Below are 23,768 nucleotides of genomic sequence, written 5' to 3' on the forward strand. Positions count from 1 at the left end.
CTGACAGTGGTTCTTTGAATTGTTTTCCAGTCTGTCTTACTCTCATTTCACCTGGGCCATATTGCCCTATGTTGCCTTTGACTACGAGTTGTGGAGTTGTGTGAAACATTTTACGAAGGTCAAGATGTATTGAATTTTTCTCATCTCGCATCTGCTAGGCCAGTTATCTTACCAAAGAGAGGAAAATTAGCCTGTTTTGTTGTCAACTTGTTCTTCACAAATCCGTGTTGGCTATTCCTTAGCACCTCATTATCCCCTAGATGCTGAAGAATTGGTTGTTCGTTCCAGTAACTTTTGACATATTGAAGTTGGAATAAAGGCTCTGTAATTTACTGGTTCTTCTTCCCCACTGCCCCCTCCCCCTTTAAATATAGGTATCATGGGTTTCCTCTGCCAGTACTCTAGGAACTCATTCATCTTCTATAATTGCATGAAGAGAATCACTAATGTTTTGGCTATTGCTTTAGCTGGGTTCCTAAGTACCTGAAGGTAAATTCTGTGCGGACTGATTAATTCGACAAGAGATTTCAAAAATGTAGGTTACATGGCTTAAGAGAAGACAGAACATAACATCTAAATATCCCCTCATTTTTCACTGGACACTAGACCAGGGTTTTGGCTGAGATCAAGCTAAGTTGGTAAAGTAAAAATGGATCCATCCGATTTCTTTATGCTTCCCCCAAATTTAAAAAGAGAAAATGTAGTAAAAGGCTGAAAATCTGGGAGAAATTGAAGGTGATATTTATGCTGCCACATTTTTTAAAGAGACAAAATGATTCTTCAGTCAAAACGAAGAAATCAAAACTCATGCTTCAGTGCATAAACCAATCACAAGGGTCAGCTAGGAATTCTTCTCAGCATTTTCAGCATCTCACAAGAGTACAGTCTTAATTTTTTATGATTAACTAAAGATTATGTATCAAGCAATGTGACATTAATGACCTCAACACTGAGCACTGGTGCATATTCCCATTGTTCTTTATTTTCCACTTCTCCTTCCCCTCTCTGAAACTTCAAATACAAAATATTTAATGGTTCAAATTTCTCCCACAAAGAGAAAGAAACAAAATTACATCAAGGCTGGATTTTTCAGCTTAACCTGGAAGCAAATTTTCCTTGAGCAACCCATTGAGTTTCCTTGAGCAACTTTCAGGCAAGTTATTTAAGTTTGCATGCACGTGTCTTTCAAGTCTCATACATTTTCCCAGCAACCCATAGCTCAACATCTCAGAAAAATACCACTTTTTCTCCTTTTCTTACACATTCTCTGGTTAGGATTTCACTTGTGTCAGACTAGAAGCCTACTCCGTTTCTACTTGGGAAGTACTATCTTTCCAGCTTCTTGGTATAATCCTCTTTGCTGCTATTAATCACAGCTATTCTGATGTCAAGTTTCTTTTGTCAGAATTTCCTTCATTTCTGAACTATCACCTCCAAATCATAATGACAGGGAGTTTAACTATTTGGAAGTACCAGTTATTGGCAATATCCAAAGGCAAAAATCTCAACATTAGAGTAGAGATCTGGTTTGGCAGGGCAATCCTGATATCTCGAAAATGTACAGTGCAGAACTTGCTAATAAAAATGCAGATCCACAAGTAAGAAAGAATAGATTTAGCAGGTACGTAAGAAAAATCTTTTTGCTGCAATGCACACACAGGTGACTAACAGCAAAGCTGCAATCTCGTTTGAGAAGGTCTTCCACAATGTATTTTAATTTGCTTTCCTTTAAGCCCTCCTGCATTTTCTGCATTTCCTTGCTCTCTTTTGGTTGCATATTTGTCAATCTGTGTCTGAATTCTTGAGAAATTAGAAAGGATCGTGACTACCGACAGTGGGAGAAATGGGCCTTGATGTCCCATGCTGTCTGTAGGGTCTTCCTGTGTTTATGTGCTGTGGTCAGGGTCATTAATTCTTCATACACTGGCTGATGTCTCCCTACCTAAAAAAAAGGTACACTTAGATATTAAAGAGGCCCCAAATGACCTGCCGGTGACTACCAGTGAAGAGCAGTGAATGGAAGCCATACCTTACTCTCAGGTCCATACTCAGAGTTTGCACTGGTGTGCACCACTGGATCACTAAGAAGGCTTTCAGCAGTGGGGTGGTCCCTAGAATTTATATATGGATAAAATTTTCCTATAAGGTTATTAACAAACGAGCAAAGAGGAGCAGAACTACAAAGCCTGGTTTGTTATTGTTATGTCTTTTCCCCATAACTCTTCCTTCATGCACACAATAATTCCAGGTCCTTCCAGCTCCCTTGCCATACCAGCTAAAACACCTCAGTTACTACTCTGGAACTGCATGCGAGATGATCACTTGGTCAAAGAGATTGTATAACTGCCTATCCTTTCCTCACTGGGAGCATTAATCTGGGTCTCCATTCCCTACTGTACCTGCTGATTCCCAGGGAGGAGATAGAAATACAGTAATCCTTGGGATCTCTACCTGTCTTTCACAATATTAATGGAATATCAATGCAATTATATCACTGCATAAACTCATTTCCTTGGGAAGTCAGACTCAAAACACCTGCAGAAGATCCTTCCCTGTGAAGAAGGACAGCAACCAGATGGCTCACAGCAGATAATGGAAGGGTGGGAATTTTGGCCAAGAATACCTCAGCTCTTACAAAAGCTGTTATTACATCAACATTACAAATTGAATACTAAGACAGATGGAGTGCAGGGTTTTGGAGTCTCCTCTGAAAGATTCACCTGTAACAAACTGCCAAGCCAAGAATTTTCCAGCAAGACGAAGCCTAAGAAATCTTTTGTATTCTAGTAAATGCTAGTTCTTCTTAGCCATTAAGAAATCCAGTCAGAGGAACCGCTTCATCTAGGATACTCGCTTTCTGAAATGGGAGAGACTGGCAAAGCTGGGAACATGTCCCAGCAGTGGATTATGAAGATGGAAAATAGAGTCCTCTTCATGAGGGGTGTGGTTAGTGCAGGTCACATTTACGGAGGACCATTAGATAATACCTCACATACATACACTCCCTGTGGAGAATGCAACAATTGAGTCTGAAGACCAAAATCTGGAGGCTGGCATGCAAACATCTGAGGTTGTTTTTCAGGCTTTACGAACCTTATTCTTGCTGTATTGGAACAGTTCTGGGACAAATGAGATCAGCACATCTTTATTCCTTCTTACTTTATTCTTTCAGCTTGAAAGTGTCCTGTGAAGGCTAGGGACTCATATTCTGTATTTCTAGAACCACTCTGAAGCTAGGTGGTAAGAACAAGGTAGACTCTTAACAGTTCAGATAGAGAAAGAGGCTGTAAGACTTCTGTTTCTTTTGCTGGTTTGATTTCATAGACAGCAGCTTGAGGTTGGCTTGAAAATGTTCATTCTGTTGGTTAGCTGTATGTCTTCAGGCTCAGACAAGACAATCAGAGAGGTCAAGACAAGGTACAGATGCCAGTGTTGTACAGCTGAAGCAATGTCAGAGTCAAGAAATATGAATTAGAGGAAAGATTTTTCACCTCTTAGAGCACCTACAGCTGTTTTGTAGGTTAAAGATGATCCTTTCTCTATGAATACAGCCACAATTAAAAACAAACAAACAAACAAACAAAACAAAACCACTATGTGTCAGTGGGTGCATACAATTATTATGAAAGATGGCCAAATATTGTTTTCTTGGTAGGAACAAGAAATTACCCATTCACTTCTTTGTCTTCAACAGTTGCTTTTGGAAGTGGGTTGGTTTGGGTCCATTTCTAATATGTCAAAATGCTGTATGAAATGCCAAGTTAAGCAGGAACATAGTCATAATGAAAGTAGGAAGTTGTCTTCCCCAGTGACAGGACATAGGCCCTTACCTATCATTATTTTTCATCTTCATGCATGGGAAGAAATATTACCTCTATCTGCTCCAGGCAGGACAGCTGCTTCTCATATCTGTCTCCAGATAGGAGATAACACTTTTTCCATCTTTGGCATTTAAGGGGTTCAGAGAGCCTTATCATCTATCCAGCAGCCATGGGATAAGAAAGAGTCCAGTTTTCACGGCTACGTGGAAATATGTCATATTCTGGGGACTAGCATACCCAAAATGCAATGTTTTGTAGCTAGAGAACATGATCTGCTACCATAGCCACCATGCAGCACAGGCAGGGACACCTCAGATTTAAAATGCATTCCCAGTGTACAACAGGAATGGGTGTTATCCCATTGCAGGGGAATGGCAGATCAGGCAAGGCGTCTGCTCAGGGTCTGGAAGAGGGGAGGGACATGGGCAGAAGGAAGCAAATGAAAAATAGAGGGAAGGCCTAAGTACATTTTTCTCAAAGAGGATTATAACAGTTGTGAGTAGGTCCTGTTCAGGGCATAAGAACTCCAGTGCCTAGGGCAGCAGGCTGCATTCCTGAGCTTTATTCCTGCTGGCCTCTCAGCTTGCAGAGCTTCAGTTGTCACAGCAGTATTCACGGTCTTATCTTCTTATTGCCTTCGCAGAAACCCTGGCTTTCCAACATGCACCAGATCTTCACCCCACACCTGACCCATCCTTCTCCTTCCTCCTTTTTTATAGCACGGGAAATTCCACACTTCCCACCCAGCCCTCTCATTGTTGGCAGGAAATTACAGATTTTGCCTATACTGCTTAGGAGCCTTGAGACAGGTCTGAGCAAAGGCTCCTGGTACAGCTGCAAAGCCAGCAAGAGAGGTCACGCTTTGGGGGACAGGAGGGACTTTATATTTTAAAAAAAAAAAGAGATGTGCTTGAGAGGGTTATCACATGAACATCATATTTACACGAACATCAAGTCACAATTTAGAGTCAGTTGTACAGGGTTTTTCTTGACAGCGTGGCAAAAGTAATCAGAAGACTGTGAGAACTAAAAGGAGTTTTTCCTTAATAGTGAAAGCTTAATTAGTATGATTTTCACATGTATTCTATATTTTTGCACATCCTTGATTGAAGAGCGATTGTTTTCATGTATTCTATATTTTTGCACATCCTTGATTGAAGAGGGGTTGTTTTATCTGGCATTTATTTGGATTTTCCAATGTATTTGCAATGCCTCACTTAGTTCCTATTGAGGCTGACTTCAGCAGAGTTAGTTAGACCAGCATGGAGCTTTTGAAACCCTCTTGTACTTCTGTCCTGCTCTTTTGCGGTATTATTTACAGTACCTCACACTGAGTAAAAGCTGGGGATCAGATCCTCCCCTGATGCAAGTTATCAGCATCATTTTATTTGGAAATGTTTACTTTGTGATTGTGTGTCTGTGTTTCATTCTTTTTGATCTTTTTATGCGTCTATAGCCACAGGCTGGGATTTATATGATGGGACTCCCTCTGTTGTTCTGTGGGATTTTTCACTCTGCAGGCACTCTGTAGCTTTGAAGGACTTCAGATCTTGAGCAAAATGAGTTCACTGATGTGTCCCAGGAGAGATTGTTGAGTGGTCTGTAGATGTAATTTTATGACAATGGATTGTATTCTGAGTTAATGTTTATGCGCCATATGGTATGTTGTCAAGTTTCATTGTATTTATGAAGATTTCAATAAAATGAAGTAAAAATAAAAACACATGTTCAGGCCCAGTCTATTTTCAAGAAAAGTAACAAATGCCTCTAGATTTTTCCTTTTAATTTAAGCTTGCCCAGTAAGTATAGCAATAGGTAATAATGACAGTAGGACTGGCCTGGGCCAGAGATAAAACATATGAAGCTCTGGAAGCAGTACAAAAACATTTAGGACTATAATCAGACAGTCTGTTTAGAGGTACCTAACTTAGGTACTGCAAGCATTAGGATTTCTAAAATGAGACAAGTATTGCATAAATTGCTTAGGAGATTTTAGATGCTGTCTCAGTGGAGCCTCCATCCCTGGCGGCTGGTGTTAGGCACCTGTTGCGGGTGGTCTGCCTCGTGCCGAATACAGCCTACACTTTCTCACTGACTGGCGCTCCTGCAGGGTTATTGCAAGGGCATTTTATGACAAAGCCCTGAGCAACTGAGGGTACAGGAAACCTAAGTAATCTGTGAAAACATAAAAGAATAATCCATTTAATGGGGAGTAAAAAACTGCGCAATACTTACACCCCCACCTTGGATTTAAAATATCACAAGAAATTCAGGGAACAAAGTGAATAGCTCACTTGGAGAATTCTTTTCACTCAAATTTAATTTCTTCCTACTGTGGTCATTACTGAATTGTTTGGTTTCTTTTGGTAAAATAATGGGGGGAAACTCTTTAAATGTGTCATTAAACACAGAAATAATTTGCCATTAACATATTCCTAGTGCAGTGTACGTGCTGCTAAGAAACATTCACATATCTATACTAGAAATATCACATGTATTTGTGTATTTATGTACAAAGAAATTGGAGGAGGGAGTTTAAAAGTGATTACCTCTTTCTTCCCCACTTTGTCAGTGTAATATGTCTCCTGCAAATGAATTGTCCCTGCTCAGGCAATGTGCCTGCATGGGATCCACTAAGGTCTGTAGCATTCTACATGAATGCTGGGTCTACATGGCAAAATCCATTGGAAGGACCAGGCATAAAAGATATAAGCATGTAATTAATTTTATGAATGCAGATAGTCCACTGACTTTCTGGGAGACAGTTTGCTCAATGTGACAAATACACTAAGCATGTGTATAAACATTTTCAAGTCTGAGCTTTTTGACTATAAAATCCTTGGCATTTATGCAAATATGTATGGAGCACAATATATTTCAATCCCAGTGGAACTCTCTGGATGCCCATATGGTCATCCAAACTATTAATATTTTTATCCTTTCTTTGGAAGTGCTGTTTTCGTCAGAATTAGAAGATAAATGGGTCACTTGCAAGAAAAGCTAGAAGTTGGTGCTGGCAGATATTTCTTTTTCCTTTTCATCTTTGCCCAGAATTAGATATTCAATTAAGAATAGTTTAATGTACAAATATGTGTTGGGGGGGGTGTCTTTAAAATTGGAGCATGAAAAGTAGCTCATACTTAGAATTGCCTACTTTAATTCATAATATGGGCTAAAAGAGAAATTTGTATTATTTGCATTGGTGAAAAGTGCATTATTGTGACTCTTTTGTGTGGAACAATTAGTTAGTTTCTTTGTACCATGTATAGACCACCAGTTGCACAGGGTTCGGTCAGACCTTCATGGGTCTTTACGAAGCCAAAAGCCATATTTGTAACTGTTGAGTGACAGTTAAAAGAACTTTCAGCAATGTTTGCAAGGGAAGAACAGAGAAAGTAACCTAAACAACTGAACTGATAGTCAAATATTCATCACAAAAGCAGGGACAAGAAAGGCATTCACTTTGGGTCAGGAATCTTAACTGCACAGATGCAGCTAAGCCTATCACAAAGGAGTACTCAATGTGGGTAACGAACTGGGTTCTGAAACATTTAAATTGTTCTTGAAATATAAAATACCCTCTGCAAAAATTCCACAGGTTTTGGTCATGTAGTCTTCCTGGGTTCGATAATTTTTTTGTGTGAGCAAGGAAAACAAGATTTCCCTCCCTTTACTGCCTTCAAATCCTTTGCACATCCCCATGCTGAGCCATGAACTGTGTTTCTATAATATATTTCATATGACAAGCAGAGGCTTATCAATTCCATCTTTGCAGATGTCCTTAAGAATCCGTTTTGAAAGGCTCCAAGAAACAACTTGCATTAGAGAATATTAAAGGTTCAGTTCTGCCTCACTCAGTCATGCCAACAAGTTCTTTCCTGTATGACTGGTCCCCCTGATCTCCCTGCAAGGAACTACCCAGCCTGAGGCAGAAGAACAGACTCTGCCTCAAAGCCTGCGTCATCCATCTGCATCAAAAACCGCTAAGGTCCACTTAAGGCTAGAGATCCCACCAAGCTAGCACACTCAAAGCATATGGCTATCATCCTAACCAACTGTCGTGTCTACAGTCTGTGTGACCCCATACTTATCCATCACACTCAGCTGGTGAAGAAGCCATCTGCATGAGTCCTCTGAAAGACTCAGTCATCCATGACCTTAACTGTAGCTCAGCCGCCACTTGTGCTACCACACAATTCAAACCCTAAATGTATGTGAGTGCCTTTTGCACTGCTGAGAAATACTTTGCTTGACCAGTAGGTCTTGCAGCTCCAGAGGCCAATAGTACACGCCTGGGGCTGGTGAAGCTCTGGGTAAAGAGCCCCAGAGAGATCAGCAGCACCTCAGGCCAGAAGTTAACAAAGGTCTTTTTCATTCTTTTAATACCAGCTGAGGACCTGAGACAGAAAAAAAAATCTCATTCTCCTTCAGCCTCAGAGATAGAGGAACCATTCTTGATTAAATACTGCTATTAATAGTATTAATTTGCCTTTAGGCCAGAAGCACAATGTGATGAGTTTGAGCCTGCTTGCTCACAGTTTTGGAAAGGCATGAGACACCAGAAACTCTGGTATTAACAAAAAAAAGTTCTGTGCCACCTCAACACTAGCGCTTTCTTCTGTTTCTACAAAAATATATGACTACATCACCGTGGGCTGGCATTAAATGGAGAAATTACTAGTACTCAGGGAAGGAACACCCTTTTACAAGACTTTATATTACTTAATGACAAGTTTCCTGATAGTTGCCATATCCCACAATGAGATTGCATCAGAAATAGGAAATGCTCTTAGGGATGTTGCTCCTGGGGGCCACTGAGTTGCACACTGTTTTCAAGAAAGGTTCCTCATGGAACTGCACTGCGATGCCGAGTGACATTCAAATGACAAAAGCTGTTATCACAGAGAGCCTGAAGCATTTATGTCCCTGATCGTGACCTTTACTTCAGTGCTTCTACTTACTTTGCTTTCTGATGATACAATGCACATGTGCAGAAAAAGCATCCTGATGATCAGATTTCTTTTGCTATTGCCTCATTACAGGCATACTGGTAACTCTGCAAGTTTATTTAACCATGTCTTGATACTACCTTGCCTGAGCACTGTTGGCTGAACTTAATTGCAGGAGACATCTGGCACCATTAGTTTTGAATTTGTGGTTTGGGAGTTCACCTACAAACACAATTCTCGTTGCCACAGGAATTGGTCCATCATGTTGTATCACCTCTTTTGTCACATGAACAAAAATGTAAATGACTTGTACAGTAGATGGAATTTCTTAAAGTAAAAACTCCAGGCAGGACCTTAGCCACTGGATCATAGCCTGCTTCCACTTTCCCTTCCTGCTGCACAGCAGAGGCAGTGCTGAGTTCCCTCAAATCATGTTGAGGGGATGGTGGGAGGCCCTTCCCCACATTTACTTGCCAGCAAAACATGGGTTGTCAGTGATGTCCCCCTGACTTTGCCAAGAAAAACTTGCTGTTGACAACACGCCAAGAGCAAGGTGGATGTACCTATTACGCGAAGAGGACTTCAGCCTCCTTTCGCCAGTCTAAATGTATATCGGCTATTGGGAGATAAGGACTCACAGGACAGAGAGAGGCTGTGGACACATATTTAGCTAACGTCGGTCGCAAGAGCATTCCAGAGGCCTTTAGAAGACCTTGAACAGAATAAACAAGAAGACAAAAAAAAGAAAGATGCCAATTAGAAGAACAGAGGTGCGCATTCCACGATAAAGGGAACTTGGCACAAAGAACCTCAATTCGGCAGTTTATCTTGACCAATTAGACTGAGACAAGTTTCGCGTGTTTTAATTGGTATAACCAATTATGTCCTATGTTTATGCACGTGTACAGAGTTAGTATAACCAATTATATCTTATGTTTGTGCGCGTGTACAGTGTTGATATAACCAATCATATTTTATGCTTGTGCGCGTGTACAGTGACTTTGCAGAATATGTGACTATAAGTATGTGTGTGTTTTAGCAATAAAGGGTCGTCTGTTGTCTGCTCTCAAGATTACAGGCGTCCGTCTACTTCAGTCTCCTCAGAGGCAAGCACTGCACACACAGCTCCTGGACTCCTTTGACTGTGGGTATCCAGCAAGCTAAGCCTTGTCCCTGCCTCTCACAAACAGCTGCCAGCTTCTTCATGAAGTGACAGACACACAGAGATTACTGTGGTCCTTCTGGGCTTGTACTGCTTAGATAAATCCCCATTCTTTGGCTTTGCAGACAATAAGCCCTAGCACATTACATAGCCAATGTCTAAACAACCAGCAGTTCTGTACATTGCTCTGCTTAGAAGAGATTTACCGTGTTCTGTGCTTACAGTTTGTCCTTTCTTTGTTGTATCTATTGAGCCTTAGGTTGTAAACTTTTCAAGGTAAAGGACCTGTTAGTTGTCCGCTGCACTTCACAACTGTATAAACTAGCAGCACTGTGTAGTCATATTCCTTCTGGGCTTTATACTTGGAAACATTATTTTGTGTAGTAATTAGTCTAAGATAGATAGTTATTTTGTCTTTACTTCCCCTGTGGACATCTGTTCCAGGCTTAAGCTGCCTTCTTCAGATTTCCGCCAACTTTTGGATTAAATTCTGAATTTCTGTTTCAGTAGATTTCTAAGTGTACTCAGTCCTCCAGTTCTACCAGCTTGGATGCTGGGGAATTTTCAAACACTCTCTTCTTCTCTGCTGAAAGCATTGCATTGTCTCAGACTTCACTTCAAAATATTATCATGCAACACTCTTTAAAATATTTTTTATGATTTTGAAACCTTTCAAGGATTTCAAGGAAGTTAGAAATATTTGACAGATATCTCCTGCTACATTTTATTTCCACAGGATAAAACAATTAATTAAGCCTAAAGACTTAAGTATAAAACAGCAATAAAATGAAGTGTGAACTACTTGCTTAAGCCTCAGAGCCCCATACGCCTTTCCTAATGAGTCTGGTTTTCTCCTGAAAAAAAGAAAGAAGAGTTCTTAAAAAGGACAGCAAAAATACTAGGCCCACAGAGGATGTATGGAGTGTTTTGACAGAGTAACCTGAGTGCAGGACCGCATCATTAAACGCAGCAAAATGGTGAAGGAAAGGTTTGCTACAATCCACAGCCTGGAGTGAGGTCACCAACTAAACTGACTTCATGGTAACAAAAGATCCCAGACTGATGAGAAAGTGTCCTCTGATAGAGGTCAGCATTCCTCTGCCTAAACAGGTCTTTGAGGCTGGTGGAGGAAAAAATGTGTTAGCTTGACTTGCTTGGACATATCACACAATAGCATGTGACCATCAGCACTGTGAAAGCTTTTGTGGGTCATAAAATGATTAACTGACCATTCAAATTCTAGAAATGTTGCATTTTTAGCAGCAATCAACTCCTCAGAGAGGAGGCAGCAGGGTGTGAAACCTGAATTCAAGGAATGGGGAGGTTTAAAGAGCAATTAAAATTAGAAATAACTTGGAGCTGCTAGAAGTTATATTCAAGGTTTGCAATATAGCAGTAATATCTATATTTATGTAGATGTGTGCGTGCACGTGTGCATAATGACAATGACATAATTTCCAAACAGAAGGAGAAAGATGGTTGCCAAAGTGTTCACCAGCTATTATAATTTTGCAGAGTGAACTGTTTTTAAATATTCTCTAGGGACTTCTGGTCATAAATATTTGTAAAGAGTATGCACTTAACTCATGCCAATCAATACCATAAAGCAACACTACAGCTAAGTTAGCAAAGTAGGGAACTGTTACTTATTGACTAATCCCTGACAATTCTCGTATCTAAGGCTCCAGTTCTGCAGCTTATATGGTAATAGTATTCCTAGTTTCAGAAGGTGTGCCTCCTGATATTATATTTTTATAGAAAAGATTAAATATTTTATAACGTATTTTCCTATTGAGGAAACTCTTTCACCTTGGGGAAAAAAACATCCTCTTATGAATTTCCTTTAACTTTACAGGAGACTGCCATTCTCAGAACCAGGATCTCTCTTGGACATTTCAAAGGACTGCACACGGGACTTACTTTCTTCTCAAGGGACCTAAGATACTGTGTTTTGACTTTTAAGTCAGCCCTAGTAAACGGATGTGGACTTCAGGTAGAATGAGCAATGCAAAGAACTTGCTTGGGACTTGGTGTCTCCTTGTATTTTTGGGGACTGATGGACCTTACCACAACTGTGCTGTCAGGAAGTGCCAGGCCCCTCACTGAAGGGCAAGAAGACAACCTGTCAGACAAGCTGCATCAGCGTATGAAGCGGAGCTGGGTGTGGAACCAGTTCTTCGTTCTGGAGGAGTACACGGGAACTGACCCTCTCTACGTTGGGAAGGTAAGACCCGCACCAGAAAGGTATCTGGCAGGCTATATACACCTGTGTATCTGCAGACCATGGTGAAACAGGGGAAGTTTCTCTAAGTGCCTTCACCTTCTTTCTGGCAGTGAATTTATCCACACTAATTTCACTTCTGCTCCCAAGAGCTTTTGACCAGTGTCACCTTCATTTGGGAAGAATTTCTGTTTCAAGGGGCTGTCAATATATTTGCCTATTTCAAAGAGATCTGCTGCATCAATCGTCATCTGTAATTGAGTTAGTGTTAGAAAATCTGCAGTGATCTTTCCAGGGACTCCTACGATGTCAAGGCAAAGCAAGGTTATATTGACATATGAGGATTAGGAAAGAAAGGAAGAGTTTGTGATCATGTTTCTGTCTGTGATCAAGTCAGCTGGAAGCTGAAATTCACAATCAAATTAAATAGCCAGTTTCTCTTGAAAACTGACATTTCAATTTTTGTTTTCTGCAAATGTCTAGGGTCAGAGTATCTTCTTGCTTACCACAGTCTGACCTCAGATTAATTGGGTGGAATACAGAGAAGTTGCTCCAGATCTAGAAGGGTAGAGGGACAGCTCATTAAATCCAACCATGAAGGGTCCTATTTTTTGATCCCTTATACCCCAAGAACCCTCACATCAGTACAGATATCCCTAAGCTCACTCCATCTACTTGGTAGTATTTTGCATTCACTTTTCTGTAGCTCCTTTAGGAACGAGCTAATGGAAATCAGACCAGTGATGTCTGCCATCACAATCTGCCTCACTATAAGCATCCTCCCTTTTTTGTTTTCTGACTGTTTTTAAAGACTCTGAATTATTTAAAGTATTGATCCTGTTATTCCAAGGATTATAGTCAGCACCAAGTTTGCTTCTAGTCTACACCGAGGTGATAAATCTGGAAAAAGTGGGGAGGGGGAGAGTTAGTGCGCTTAAGTGTTTGAACAATACAGTTAAGATTTTACATGCCTAGAATATCAGATACCACTATGATGAGTACAGAGTAGATATAGGTAGATATGAAAAATTAAGAACTAAGAAAGGAAGTCAGTAAACAATGCCTTCAGATTTCATTGCTTATTTTGACATGATCAAGGCTCCTTCTTTCCTTCCAAGCTATGCATCTGCAGGAAAAAAGAAAAAAAAAAAAAAAAAAAAAGAATCATATATCCAGAGGCCCATTTTGGACTTGTATTTATCATTCTACAACCCCACAGAGCTAAACTGTGCCCTCAGTCACACCAGTATAAATGAAAATGAATCCATGGGCTTCAAAAGACCTCCTCCTGATTTATCCCTGTGTGACTGACAGCAAGATGTGCTCTCCTTCCTCCCACAGCAATGGCATTACTAGTGATTGCCGCCAAATGAGACCTCATTAGTCTTCATTCATCTCTGCACCTAGCTTTTCAGCTCTTGATATCTCTATTGATTAAAGAAATTAATATTTGTTTTCATGCAATTCCCAGCTTTGGAACAAGGGCCAGACATATTATTTCACATACTCAGTTTCATCTGAAACGACTCCAGCCTTGCACTGTGAGCTGAATTTTAGCTAAAACAAGTACTGGAAGAAACCGACTCCTCTTTGTTTCAGACTTGACAGTGTCATTAGGAGCACAAAAGCTCGGCGCGGTTGGCAGCGCTCTCGAGCTCTCTGCCGCTCGGCTCTGCTGAGCGCGGGGACGAAGGGACGACCCTTCGTGGTCTGTCCCCACCACACAAAGGCCCAAGCTGCAGTAAGGGAGCTCTCTCCGGGACCGCCTACGCCGCGGCTGTGTTAGCACGGGGGTGCGCAAGGGCTAATTAGCTCCCACGGTTAACAGGGCCAATTAGCCCTACGCACTGCTGAGCTAACACGGCTGGATCTCTCTGAAGGCCTCCCCACTCTGCACCGCTCCGCGCAGGCCGGACACTGGGGAACTCCGCCGCCGACACGGGCCTCCGGGGGTCAAACATTTCGTGCTCTCCCACCCCTGAGCTGGGTGCGGAGCGGCCAGCCGAGCAGTGGGATGAATGCGGCGGGGGCTGCCGGCGGGAAAGGCTTCCCCTCGCCTCATCCGGCCGACGGCACAGGCTCTCGGGAGGACCTGCGGCCCACCGCGATTCATCGCCCCCGGCCTGCGTCCACGCTGCCCGTGTCTTAGGGATACTTAGGAAAGGGGTCAGCAGGGAGTAGACCGTGGGCCGAATTAATTGTTCTGGCAGGCCAGAAATTTTTCAGCCCGAGTCACCCCGGGCCGACTCAGAGATAGCTCTGGCAGGGCTTGTGCGGAGCGGGGTGGAGGTGCGGGACTCCCAGCCTGCGGCTGCCGCTAGCACCAGCCCTCCAAGCGGCCCTGGGTCCCCGGCCCGGCCGGGCAGAGCCTCTTCTGACCGATACCACCCACAACGCCCCGAAACATCCCGCTCGCCAGGCCTTGCTTTTATCCTTCCGCCCTCTCCAAGGCCGTGTCAGGAGAAAGAGTGCACAGCGTAGGTCCAGCTGTATTTACTTTGTACTTTAAAGGCTTCCCATAAGACAGGGGTCCTTCTGATGCTCTTGTACGGCTGTTTCTGGTTAGCTATGTATGACTGGAGCAACCCAAAAAGCACCTTGACTTGAACCATAGGTCCAGGCTTGCCTAATATGATTTTTCAAGGCTGCTATGAAAAATGTACTTTGCCATGTAGCTGTAAGGCAAGGTGCAAAATATCTTCTGGACAGGGAAATGAAAAGAAACTTCCCGAGGTGAAGTCAGTACAATTTTTGCTTTTCTCCAGTGTTCATGATCCTAATTTAAAGTATTTTAGCTTCAGAGGTTTCCTGGTCCTGTCACAGATAAGTACGAGGCTTCAACTTTCCTAGAGGTAGCCATTATTGGCTAATAGGAAACCAAAGACCCACATTTGCTGCAGCAGGTATTTTCCACATTCATCCAGCAGCCTAAACTGCATCAGTAATTGAACTGGGGACAGACTTCACCACTTTGCTGTGCCGGAGACTCCCTAACCCTGTTTCAAAGGAAAGAGGCATTTGAACCACAGCAGCTGAATGAGTGAATAAAATGCATTCTTTCTACAGACTATCACTGCAGATCAACCAAACTCACTCATGCATCCTCACAAAAATCCCCTGCAGGTGCTACCTCCCTGGAGGTAAAGGGAGAGCACGTCAAGGATGGATTCACAGCCCAGTTAGTGGAGCTGCACAAGTCCTCCCCTGAGCTGCCCTTGGCAGCACCGCTCTCTTCCACGTGCCCTTTGCTGGGAAATGTGTCGTTCAGATGCAGATGTAGCCTCCTTAATCTTTTATACTGTCCTCATCAAAAAAAGCAACCCAGGTTGACACAGTTAACAATTTCTCAGGAGTTACCGGCTTTGTTCCTCCTGTAGTCCATTCCTTAATATGGAGGAGAAAGTACAAATTAATTCCTCCTACTTCTGTGTCAGCCACATGGCAGCACAATTTATTGCACCACCCATAAAACAGAGCCAATTTAAAACTGGATCACCTTTCCAATACAGTGACTTCTACATACACCACAAACTGCAGCATCCTCATATTGGGTTTGGTGTGAGCAGTGGTGTGAGCTTCAGTCCCTTCAGACACCAAATGCTTTCAGATTTATTGCAGTCTGGTATTATTATGTCTTTTATGCTCTTCTTTGCTTTGTCTAGAAAAAAGCAGGTTATACGAGAAGCTGCAAAAGTGCTGCTAGCGTTTCTTACTGCCTAGCCTTGGTAAAAACCCAATGTTTTTAACAAATCACAGTTAGACAGAGATCCTCTTGTACTCCCAAATTCTTATTAGCGTGCCATGTTCATGCCTTGTTTGCTCCCTACACAACTGCATTCCTTCCAAATAGGGCTTTGGACAGAAGGTGTAATTTAACCCATGATTTGGATTCAGTATCTTCTTCTAAGTCTTTTGAATTTCCCGAACACCTTCTGCTATTTTAAAAGATGCTTTCTTTTTTCTTTTTTCTTTTTCTTTCTTTTTTTTCTGTTTATTTCTTTCCCTTTTTCTTTCCCTGTTTATTTTTCTTTTCTTTCCCTTTTTCTTTCCCTTTTTTCTATTTCTTTTCCTGTTTCTATTTCTTTTTCATTTTTCTATGCCTTTGCCTTTGCCTTTGCTTTGACCTTGAATTTGACGTTGACTTCTTTCTTTTTCTTTCCTTTTTCATATTTAATGAGGACTTGTTGATGTTCCAAAACACGTTTTCTTCCATCAAGTCCAGCTCTAATTCCCCAATCAGGTCTAACATCTGTATCTGTCTCAGCAGCTGCATTCTCTCACTGACGCACTGATGCACTAAAACAAATGCCCAAGATGTAGCTTAGTGGTTCTGAATCAATTAGAAAAGCTATAATAGTGTCCTCCTTCTGGAAGCATCCTGTTTACTAGCTCCTACAGTGATAATCTCTGAGTTATGGGTGTTTAGGGTAAATAACGACAACCACTGTCTTTTTTTAAATTAATCACAAGATGGTGTTTCCTGAAGATATGCCAGTTTGCAGTCCTGGTGTCTGCATGTGAATTAATACACATGGCAGTCATCTAAATTTAACTGTTTGCCACTGCCAAATTTTTCTGGGCTTGTTCTTCCTCCATTTAGCTGATACATCACCTGAGAGCTGCCAGCATTCTTCCAAAGTACCGATGTCTCTCAGATGCAGTAGCCACTGCAGAGACCAGTGGCAAAGCAATGAAATTAAATATCAGTGACCTGACAAGGCAGTTGTCAAAATCTGCACCTCCAGCTCTTGCAGCCACTTTGCAGTGCTGCTGCCCTTAACACTCGGTGTCCCAGCAAATATCAAGAGTCGATGAGCAACCTACAAACAGACCTGTCTGCAGGGTGGGACGTGCCGTAGAAAAACATATAGATCCCACCTCAGCTGAAATCAGTCTTACCCTAAAATCAGGAGTAGGCCCAAGTTTTGCATAGGTCATGTGCTGCACGCTGAGAGGCTAGTAAGGAAAACAACCTCCAGAGAATGAGCATCTTCCAACCAGACCCTTCACTGAGGAAATGGTCTTTCAGCTCCCAAGTCAATGGGAACATGTGCCCTAAAACAGCTGAAGAGCTGGTCAACTGGCATTAGAAATGCTTAGGTCAGATAAGCCAATTTGTCCACATCCCTATAAAACTTTTTCCGATGTGATAAGTTATTGTATAGTTTTCAGTGTGTTTTTAAATAGCTCAGAGATGAGATTTCTTCTTTCTTTCTTGAGAGAATAGCCTGTACTCAAATGCATCAAGTTTGACTTCTGCTTTTCCACACAGATTATCCATTTCTATTTGCATTCTTTCTCCAAATCCTATCAATCCTGTGTTCATATATTCGGTTTATTATTCCAAGATTTTTCTCTCCAGTACAAATATTTACTTCTGTTTGGCCCCATCTTCCACAATTATTCCCATATGCCCTTTGAGCTCACCAAAGCATTAAACACACACTTAATTCTGACCATATTTCTTGAGATAATTAGCTCATATATGCATTTTAAAATGTGCTTAACTGAATCCAGCCCCCTTTGACCACTTTTTTTAAAATTATTTATCTATTCTTCATTCATCTCCCAAAATTATAATCACACTGGAAAACTGTATTCACACCTGAACCATTCCTGAAAATCTCATTTTGATTATTGCACCTTAAGTCTATTACCTTCCTGTCTTTTGGGACTGAACCAATACCATCTCTGGGCATTGGTCTTTATGCTCTGTTCCTCAAAAGCATGGAAGTTTGAGCATACTGTTAAGCATCTTCATAGTGTGAGTGAAATTAAGTGATTTGTTTGTCTTTTGATAGTCATTCCAGTATTTCATGGGAACCAGGTGTTTAACAGAATGGTAGTCCCCAGGATGATTTGTTTCTCTGTTTTAGATGATAATTAGCACTGCATTTACTTTTCTTCTGTTCTGTTGCATTCACAGCTATCTGTGGCGGCTCAGAACTAATTAGCAGTCATGCAATAAATCCATTTGCTAATTCCCTAGAAAATCTGGGATGCCTCTCATCTCTATAGTCTGCCATGGACACGATCAAATGTTCCTCGCTGCTTACCTTACCTACTTTTCGACTATAATTCTTTCCTGAAGATGTAAGGGTCCAGCTTACTTTTTATTGCTAAAATTTTCATGAAAAAAAAATTAAAATATTTCTGAATCATGACCATTACTCAGTAGCTCTCCCATCCTGCTTTCCCCTTGATCCCAAACAGATTTGCCTTATCTGCCCCAACATTATGCTACCCCTGGAATATCTGACTCCTCTTAAGCCATGTGAGCAAGCACAGCCTGCAGCTTTGCTGACCTCACCTTATCCCAAGCCTGGCAGTGAGTCCTTCTCAATGGCCACTGCAAGCAGGCAAGAGATAATTATTGTGTGGAGTAAGATTTCAAAAAGGCACAGAGCCTGTTCCTGTTCAGGAGTCTCTGCCTTTTCTTCTGGCACAGCTGTGGGTGCAGAACTGGGGAGACAGGAGAAGGTTTCTAATTGCAACTCTGTGATACAGACTTTAGTGAGTATTTGCCTCTTTCAGTAAAACAAGTTCATTAAAACCAGCTTGGGAGTCCCAACAGTGAGACCAAAATCCTCAGGATGCTCACATGCTTCAAGTTTCTCAGCAGCTGCTTGCCCAGCTCATGGTCTAATTGAATCCCGTTCCTTTCCACAGCTCCACTCTGACATGGACAGGGGAGACGGTTCGATCAAATACATCCTCTCAGGAGAGGGAGCTGGCATTGTGTTTACAATTGATGATACGACAGGGGACATTCATGCCATTCAGCGACTGGACCGGGAAGAAAGATCACAGTACACCCTCAGAGCGCAGGCTCTGGACAGGCGAACAGGCCGGCCGATGGAACCCGAGTCGGAGTTCATCATCAAAATCCAAGACATCAATGACAATGAACCCAAGTTCCTGGATGGACCTTATGTAGCCTCTGTTCCAGAAATGTCACCTGTGGGTAAGGCAGATTTTGTGGAGTCTCTTCCCCCTATATGCAAATTGGAGATGGTCACCAAAACATAAATTCCCTGACTCCTTGGACTCCAGCTTTTGCCCCTTGCGCAAGAGCTGCAGGACAGGAGAGCTTCCCCTGGGGTGCCTGACTGCCGCAGAAGAGGGACAGCGGGCTTTACATCACCGTCAGCTGGGCCCCTCTGAAAGAAAACATGCCAGGGGAAGCAGGAGAGCTGAAAAAAGATGTGATTTGAACATGCCATCCTCAGACAACTTGCAGTATATAACTACCATCCTCCCTTCTCGCCTGCCATCAGATGGTAGCCATTGTAATGACCGTTAGACAACCATTGCCATCCAGAAAATAACACAATTTTAGGAACCTATTCTAGTTCATACCGAGAGCTGAAATAATGTCCAGGAGCCCTTGAAATCATGGAGACATGACAACAATTACTAGCACCTTTGGTCCTTCTAATCCGTGTAAGCCTGCACTAAACACAGTTCAGTGGATCCCAATATTCCGGTACTGTTTGCTGTCCACTTTCAGACAATGGGATCATGTCAAAGACAGTCCTGTTATTGCAATGCAGAAGACAAACAGCAGCCTTCCTACCTACACAAGTCAGGAGAAACCACTTCCATATAACAAATCCAATAGTCACATAAAATACTGTTTTTCTGGACTTTTTTCTTTCTTTTGGAGTTGCTTATTGCTTTTTGGCTCTGTGACATCATTAGAGAGATAATAATACCATATAAATCTCATGTCCTGAAGTTACAGATATGCTTCAACTTCTCATTCTTCGATATTATGTTGACATAAAGCTAGAGACAGGCATCAAATACAAAAGTTCCATTCAGAAATAATGTTTCTTAATGGTAATGGCTAGCTTGAATTCAGCTTTATTTTCCAGTGCGTATCTAATAACACTGGATTTGTTTCTAACACAAAACATTATGTAGAAGGCTAGATACATTCATAAAGGCATTGTCTGACATTTTAAGGAGTCAAAACTCACATATATTTCAAACAGTTATGCCTTACCTTCTCCTTGTTCTTGATAAATTACATCACCTGCAAGCCATTATTAGCTTCAGAGGAAGCAGACCTTGAAAACCAATTGAAGAAAAGAAATATATATGCATCTGTGCGGGTTCCAAAAGGCACTTCAGCAGGGTATAATCTCTAGGCCATTCAATGTAAACTGCAATCCCACAGGGAGATTATTTCAGAGGTACATCCCTTCACGCTCACTATTTGTGTACAACTTCCATCCCTTAGTCAACATACAGCGTTCATATGCCCGCTATAGCAGTTCATGATTTATGTCAGCATAGCTATAGATCTTATTTGAGCTGCCTTTAAATAATACTTAAAATCAAGAAAAGGGGAAGAGAAGCAAGCAGTATATAACTACCAGCTCTCTGCAAACTGTAACGAAGTACTGTTAAATCAGCAACTCTGTAACTGTGGTCCATAGAGTACTTGCTCTTTTATATCTTCTTACAGATGCCTGATGAATTTATGCCTATTAATTCCTTTACTGCTAATGAGATATGAGTATGAGCAATAAGTACAAGCACTATGAGCATCAAATGAAGAAGTTCAGTGTGGGAAAGCTCCTGTTGGGCATTTCAATTTATTTTTGAACTGTGTACTTTTCAGGCCAGCATTTTTTCCCACAAGGTCTTACCTGATGGGTTTTTTTGTCAGGCACCTCTGTTATCCAGGTGACAGCAACAGATGCTGATGACCCAACCTACGGGAACAGCGCAAGAGTAGTGTACAGTATTCTCCAAGGACAACCATATTTTTCTGTGGATTCTCGGACAGGTATGTTATTTCATCACGGAATGAGGCAGTGTTAAAACCGAAAGAAAAAAGTCTCAAGCAGATGGAAAAGGCAAGCAGTTTCTCTGTGGTCAGAGAAACATATTTCTATGGCTTGGAGCCAAGATAGAGCAGCACTGTGAGAGGGTTAAAGCAAGGCTGTGGTAATGAGCTCCAGAAGAAGGACATGCTTTCTGCAGTCATATATTAATCTGAATGACGATATTCTGCAGCTCAGGAGCTGGGTGGGTTTGGTGCTGTAAATACTCTTGTTGGCTTTTATCATTGCAACAATGTCTTCAGCACATCTAGTTGGTAACAAGACTTAGTGGAAAAAAGCAATCTATGAACCAACCAGGACTGCAAAGTGCAAGCTAAAGGATACAGTTATCTGGAGTAGTTTTACCTAAGGGTGTTCTCGTTAATAACCTTAAACTTATCTATAGGACATCCTCTCTGTTTTGCTTGCTTTCTCTCTCTCTTTTTCTGTGTATATCCAAGGTTTATATCCAAAAGAGGAATCTGACAGGTTTTGACAGTTTCTAAAGGGCATCTGCAGTGCTAAGGTCAGAAACTCATGAGATGATAGTCACTGCTGAGCCCTGGGGGACAAAATAGAAAAAACACTGCATAATATACTTCTGAAATTTAGCAGTTTATGGAGTAGGTGGTCTAGCCAAAGACAAACTTGTACGTGGCTGTCCTAGTTTCCGCTGGGATAGAGTTAACTGTTTTCCTAGTAGCTGGTACGGTGCTATGTTTTGAGTTCAGTATGTGAAGAATGTTGATAACACACTGATGTTTTCAGTTGTTGCTAGTAGTGTTTAGACTAACGTCAAGGATTTTTCAGCTTCTCATGCCCAGCCAGCGAGAAAGCTGGAGGGGCACAAGAAGTTGGCACAGGACACAGCCAAGGCACCTGACCCAAACTGGCCAACGGGGTATTCCAGACCAGGTGACGTCCCATCTGGTATAGGAACTGGGAAGTGGGGGCGGGGAGTCGCCGCTCGGGGACTTGCTGGGTGCCGGTCGGCGGGTGGTGAGCAATTGCACTGCGCATCATTTGTACGTTCCAATCCTTTCATTATTGCTGTTGTCATTTTATTAGTGTTATCATTATCATTATTCGTTTCTTCTTTTCCATTCTATTAAACTGTTCTTATCTCAACCCGTGGGTTTTGCTTCTTTTTTCCCAATTTTCTCCCCCATCCCACTGGGTGGGGGGGAGTGAGTGAGCGGCTGCGTGGTGCTTAGTTGCTGGCTGGGGTTAAACCACGACAGTCCATTTTGGCACCCAACGCGGGGCCCGAAGGGTTGAGATAACGACAAACCTGACCAGAGCTCGTTAAAACAAATTTGTTATAAGCATTCATTATATTGGTCTAATAGTCACTGGTCATTACGTTGATTTATGTGTTCTTAGAGTTGTTGCTCTGGTTTTTAAAGTTCTGTTATGTATCACCTCGCTTGCTGTATGTAGTCCCTCTTCTGCTGCTTATCATCCATGGGAGGTGGATTAAGGTTTTCGCTTTGATGTATTGTATAACACTGGTTTATGGTATGATAAAGTCATCAGTTGTGGGATTAATCCGGTATTTGCACTCAGCATTGTCACCTTTATACTTGCGGGAGCCATCTGTGGGAAACTATTAATAATTATACCATTTACCTTTCCTCCTTGGAAAACCAGTCTATGAGTGGGATACCTTTCTTCCCCTCTCCTTTCTCCTTCAGTCCAGTTACAATGGTGTTTGGGAACTTTGAAAAATTTGAATACTCTTGGGATGTTGATACCAGCACGGTCCTAGCCCTATTGCTGGGAATTAGCATGCTCCTGAATGTGGTTCAGCTCTTGTTTAAGGTTAAACAACTATTTAAGAAGATCACCCAGAGGTCTGCCCCGAGGCTGGATAATTATGAGTGGCAGGGTGTGTGGGAAATGTTATTTCCTCAGCTCTTTACAATATAAATAAAACAGTAATGTTCATTTTGTAATGAGGTTATCAACCACAGACAAATGAGGGCATAATCACAGATTGGCTAAGTACTGAATGATTTCTAAGAAAGCAAAGCAGCAATATTCAGTGTCAGATCCAGCACAGATTAACTGCTAGAGTACAACTTAGACAGAAGATAGCCCCTTAAGTCCAAAATCATGCACTTGATTGGTATTTAACCCAGAAGAGGTCTTTCTCTCCATTTATTAATTTCCCAGTCACTTAGACGTGCATGTCTGGACATGTCCAGAGCTGCCTCAGCCTTTACAAGTGGGCAACAGGGCACCCGTTTAGGCTAAGCGCAGTTGCGAGCCAGAAGCTGTTTCCCCATCTCAGGCACAAAACTCTAACCCGCTTCCCCAGTGCAAATCCACCTGCAGGATTTGGTAACCCACAAAATGCAATTGCAGCTCTCACATTCTTCTAAAACGGAGCGAGAGCATAAACAATCACCAGCTCCTTTATATTGATGGGTAGTGATTAAAGCACCAATAGCAGGCAACCCATTTCAATACACTCCACTGCTAGAAGCATTTGGGGTCCTTATCCTTCACCTACCAACACAAGCTCTTGGTTCCAGAAGTGTGCTCCTGTTCCTGTTCTGTCCCTGGCCTCACAGATGCTGAATGAATGTATATGTGACGGCACAACTTCAAAGGAAAGCTGAGAGCCTCCTTCTCCCTTTTTCCAGAATACTTTTACAGCCTGTCCACTATCATATTCCCCTAGAAGGTAAAAAAAGGTGGATTTAAATCCACTCAGTTGGAGTAGGCAAAGGCCCCTGAGTCTCCCACTTCCCAAGAAACCATCTGGCTGTTATAGAA

The 23,768-nt window shown here is 42.0% G+C and overlaps 1 protein-coding gene and 1 long non-coding RNA gene across 2 annotated transcripts in view; one reads left to right on the top strand and one right to left on the bottom strand.

The window, feature by feature from the left end:
• LOC115353095 overlaps positions 1-11,876 on the bottom strand; it is an 81,236-nt gene extending 69,360 nt beyond the window's left edge. Inside the window, exon 1 of the long non-coding RNA XR_003927418.1 lies at positions 11,786-11,876. This is a non-coding gene — a long non-coding RNA (uncharacterized LOC115353095). The remainder of the gene's footprint in view (positions 1-11,785) is intronic.
• A 28-nt stretch (positions 11,877-11,904) lies between these two features.
• CDH20 (cadherin 20) overlaps positions 11,905-23,768 on the top strand; it is a 39,126-nt gene continuing 27,262 nt past the window's right edge. The window contains 4 exon segments of the mRNA XM_030042070.1: positions 11,905-11,948; positions 11,950-12,156; positions 18,823-19,117; positions 20,831-20,950. Of these exon segments, the coding sequence (XP_029897930.1) occupies positions 11,913-11,948; positions 11,950-12,156; positions 18,823-19,117; positions 20,831-20,950 (658 nt within the window). The 5' untranslated portion in view covers positions 11,905-11,912.

Source organism: Aquila chrysaetos, chromosome 18 (assembly GCF_900496995.4).
Source record: "Aquila chrysaetos chrysaetos chromosome 18, bAquChr1.4, whole genome shotgun sequence".
Lineage (NCBI taxonomy): Eukaryota > Metazoa > Chordata > Aves > Accipitriformes > Accipitridae > Aquila > Aquila chrysaetos.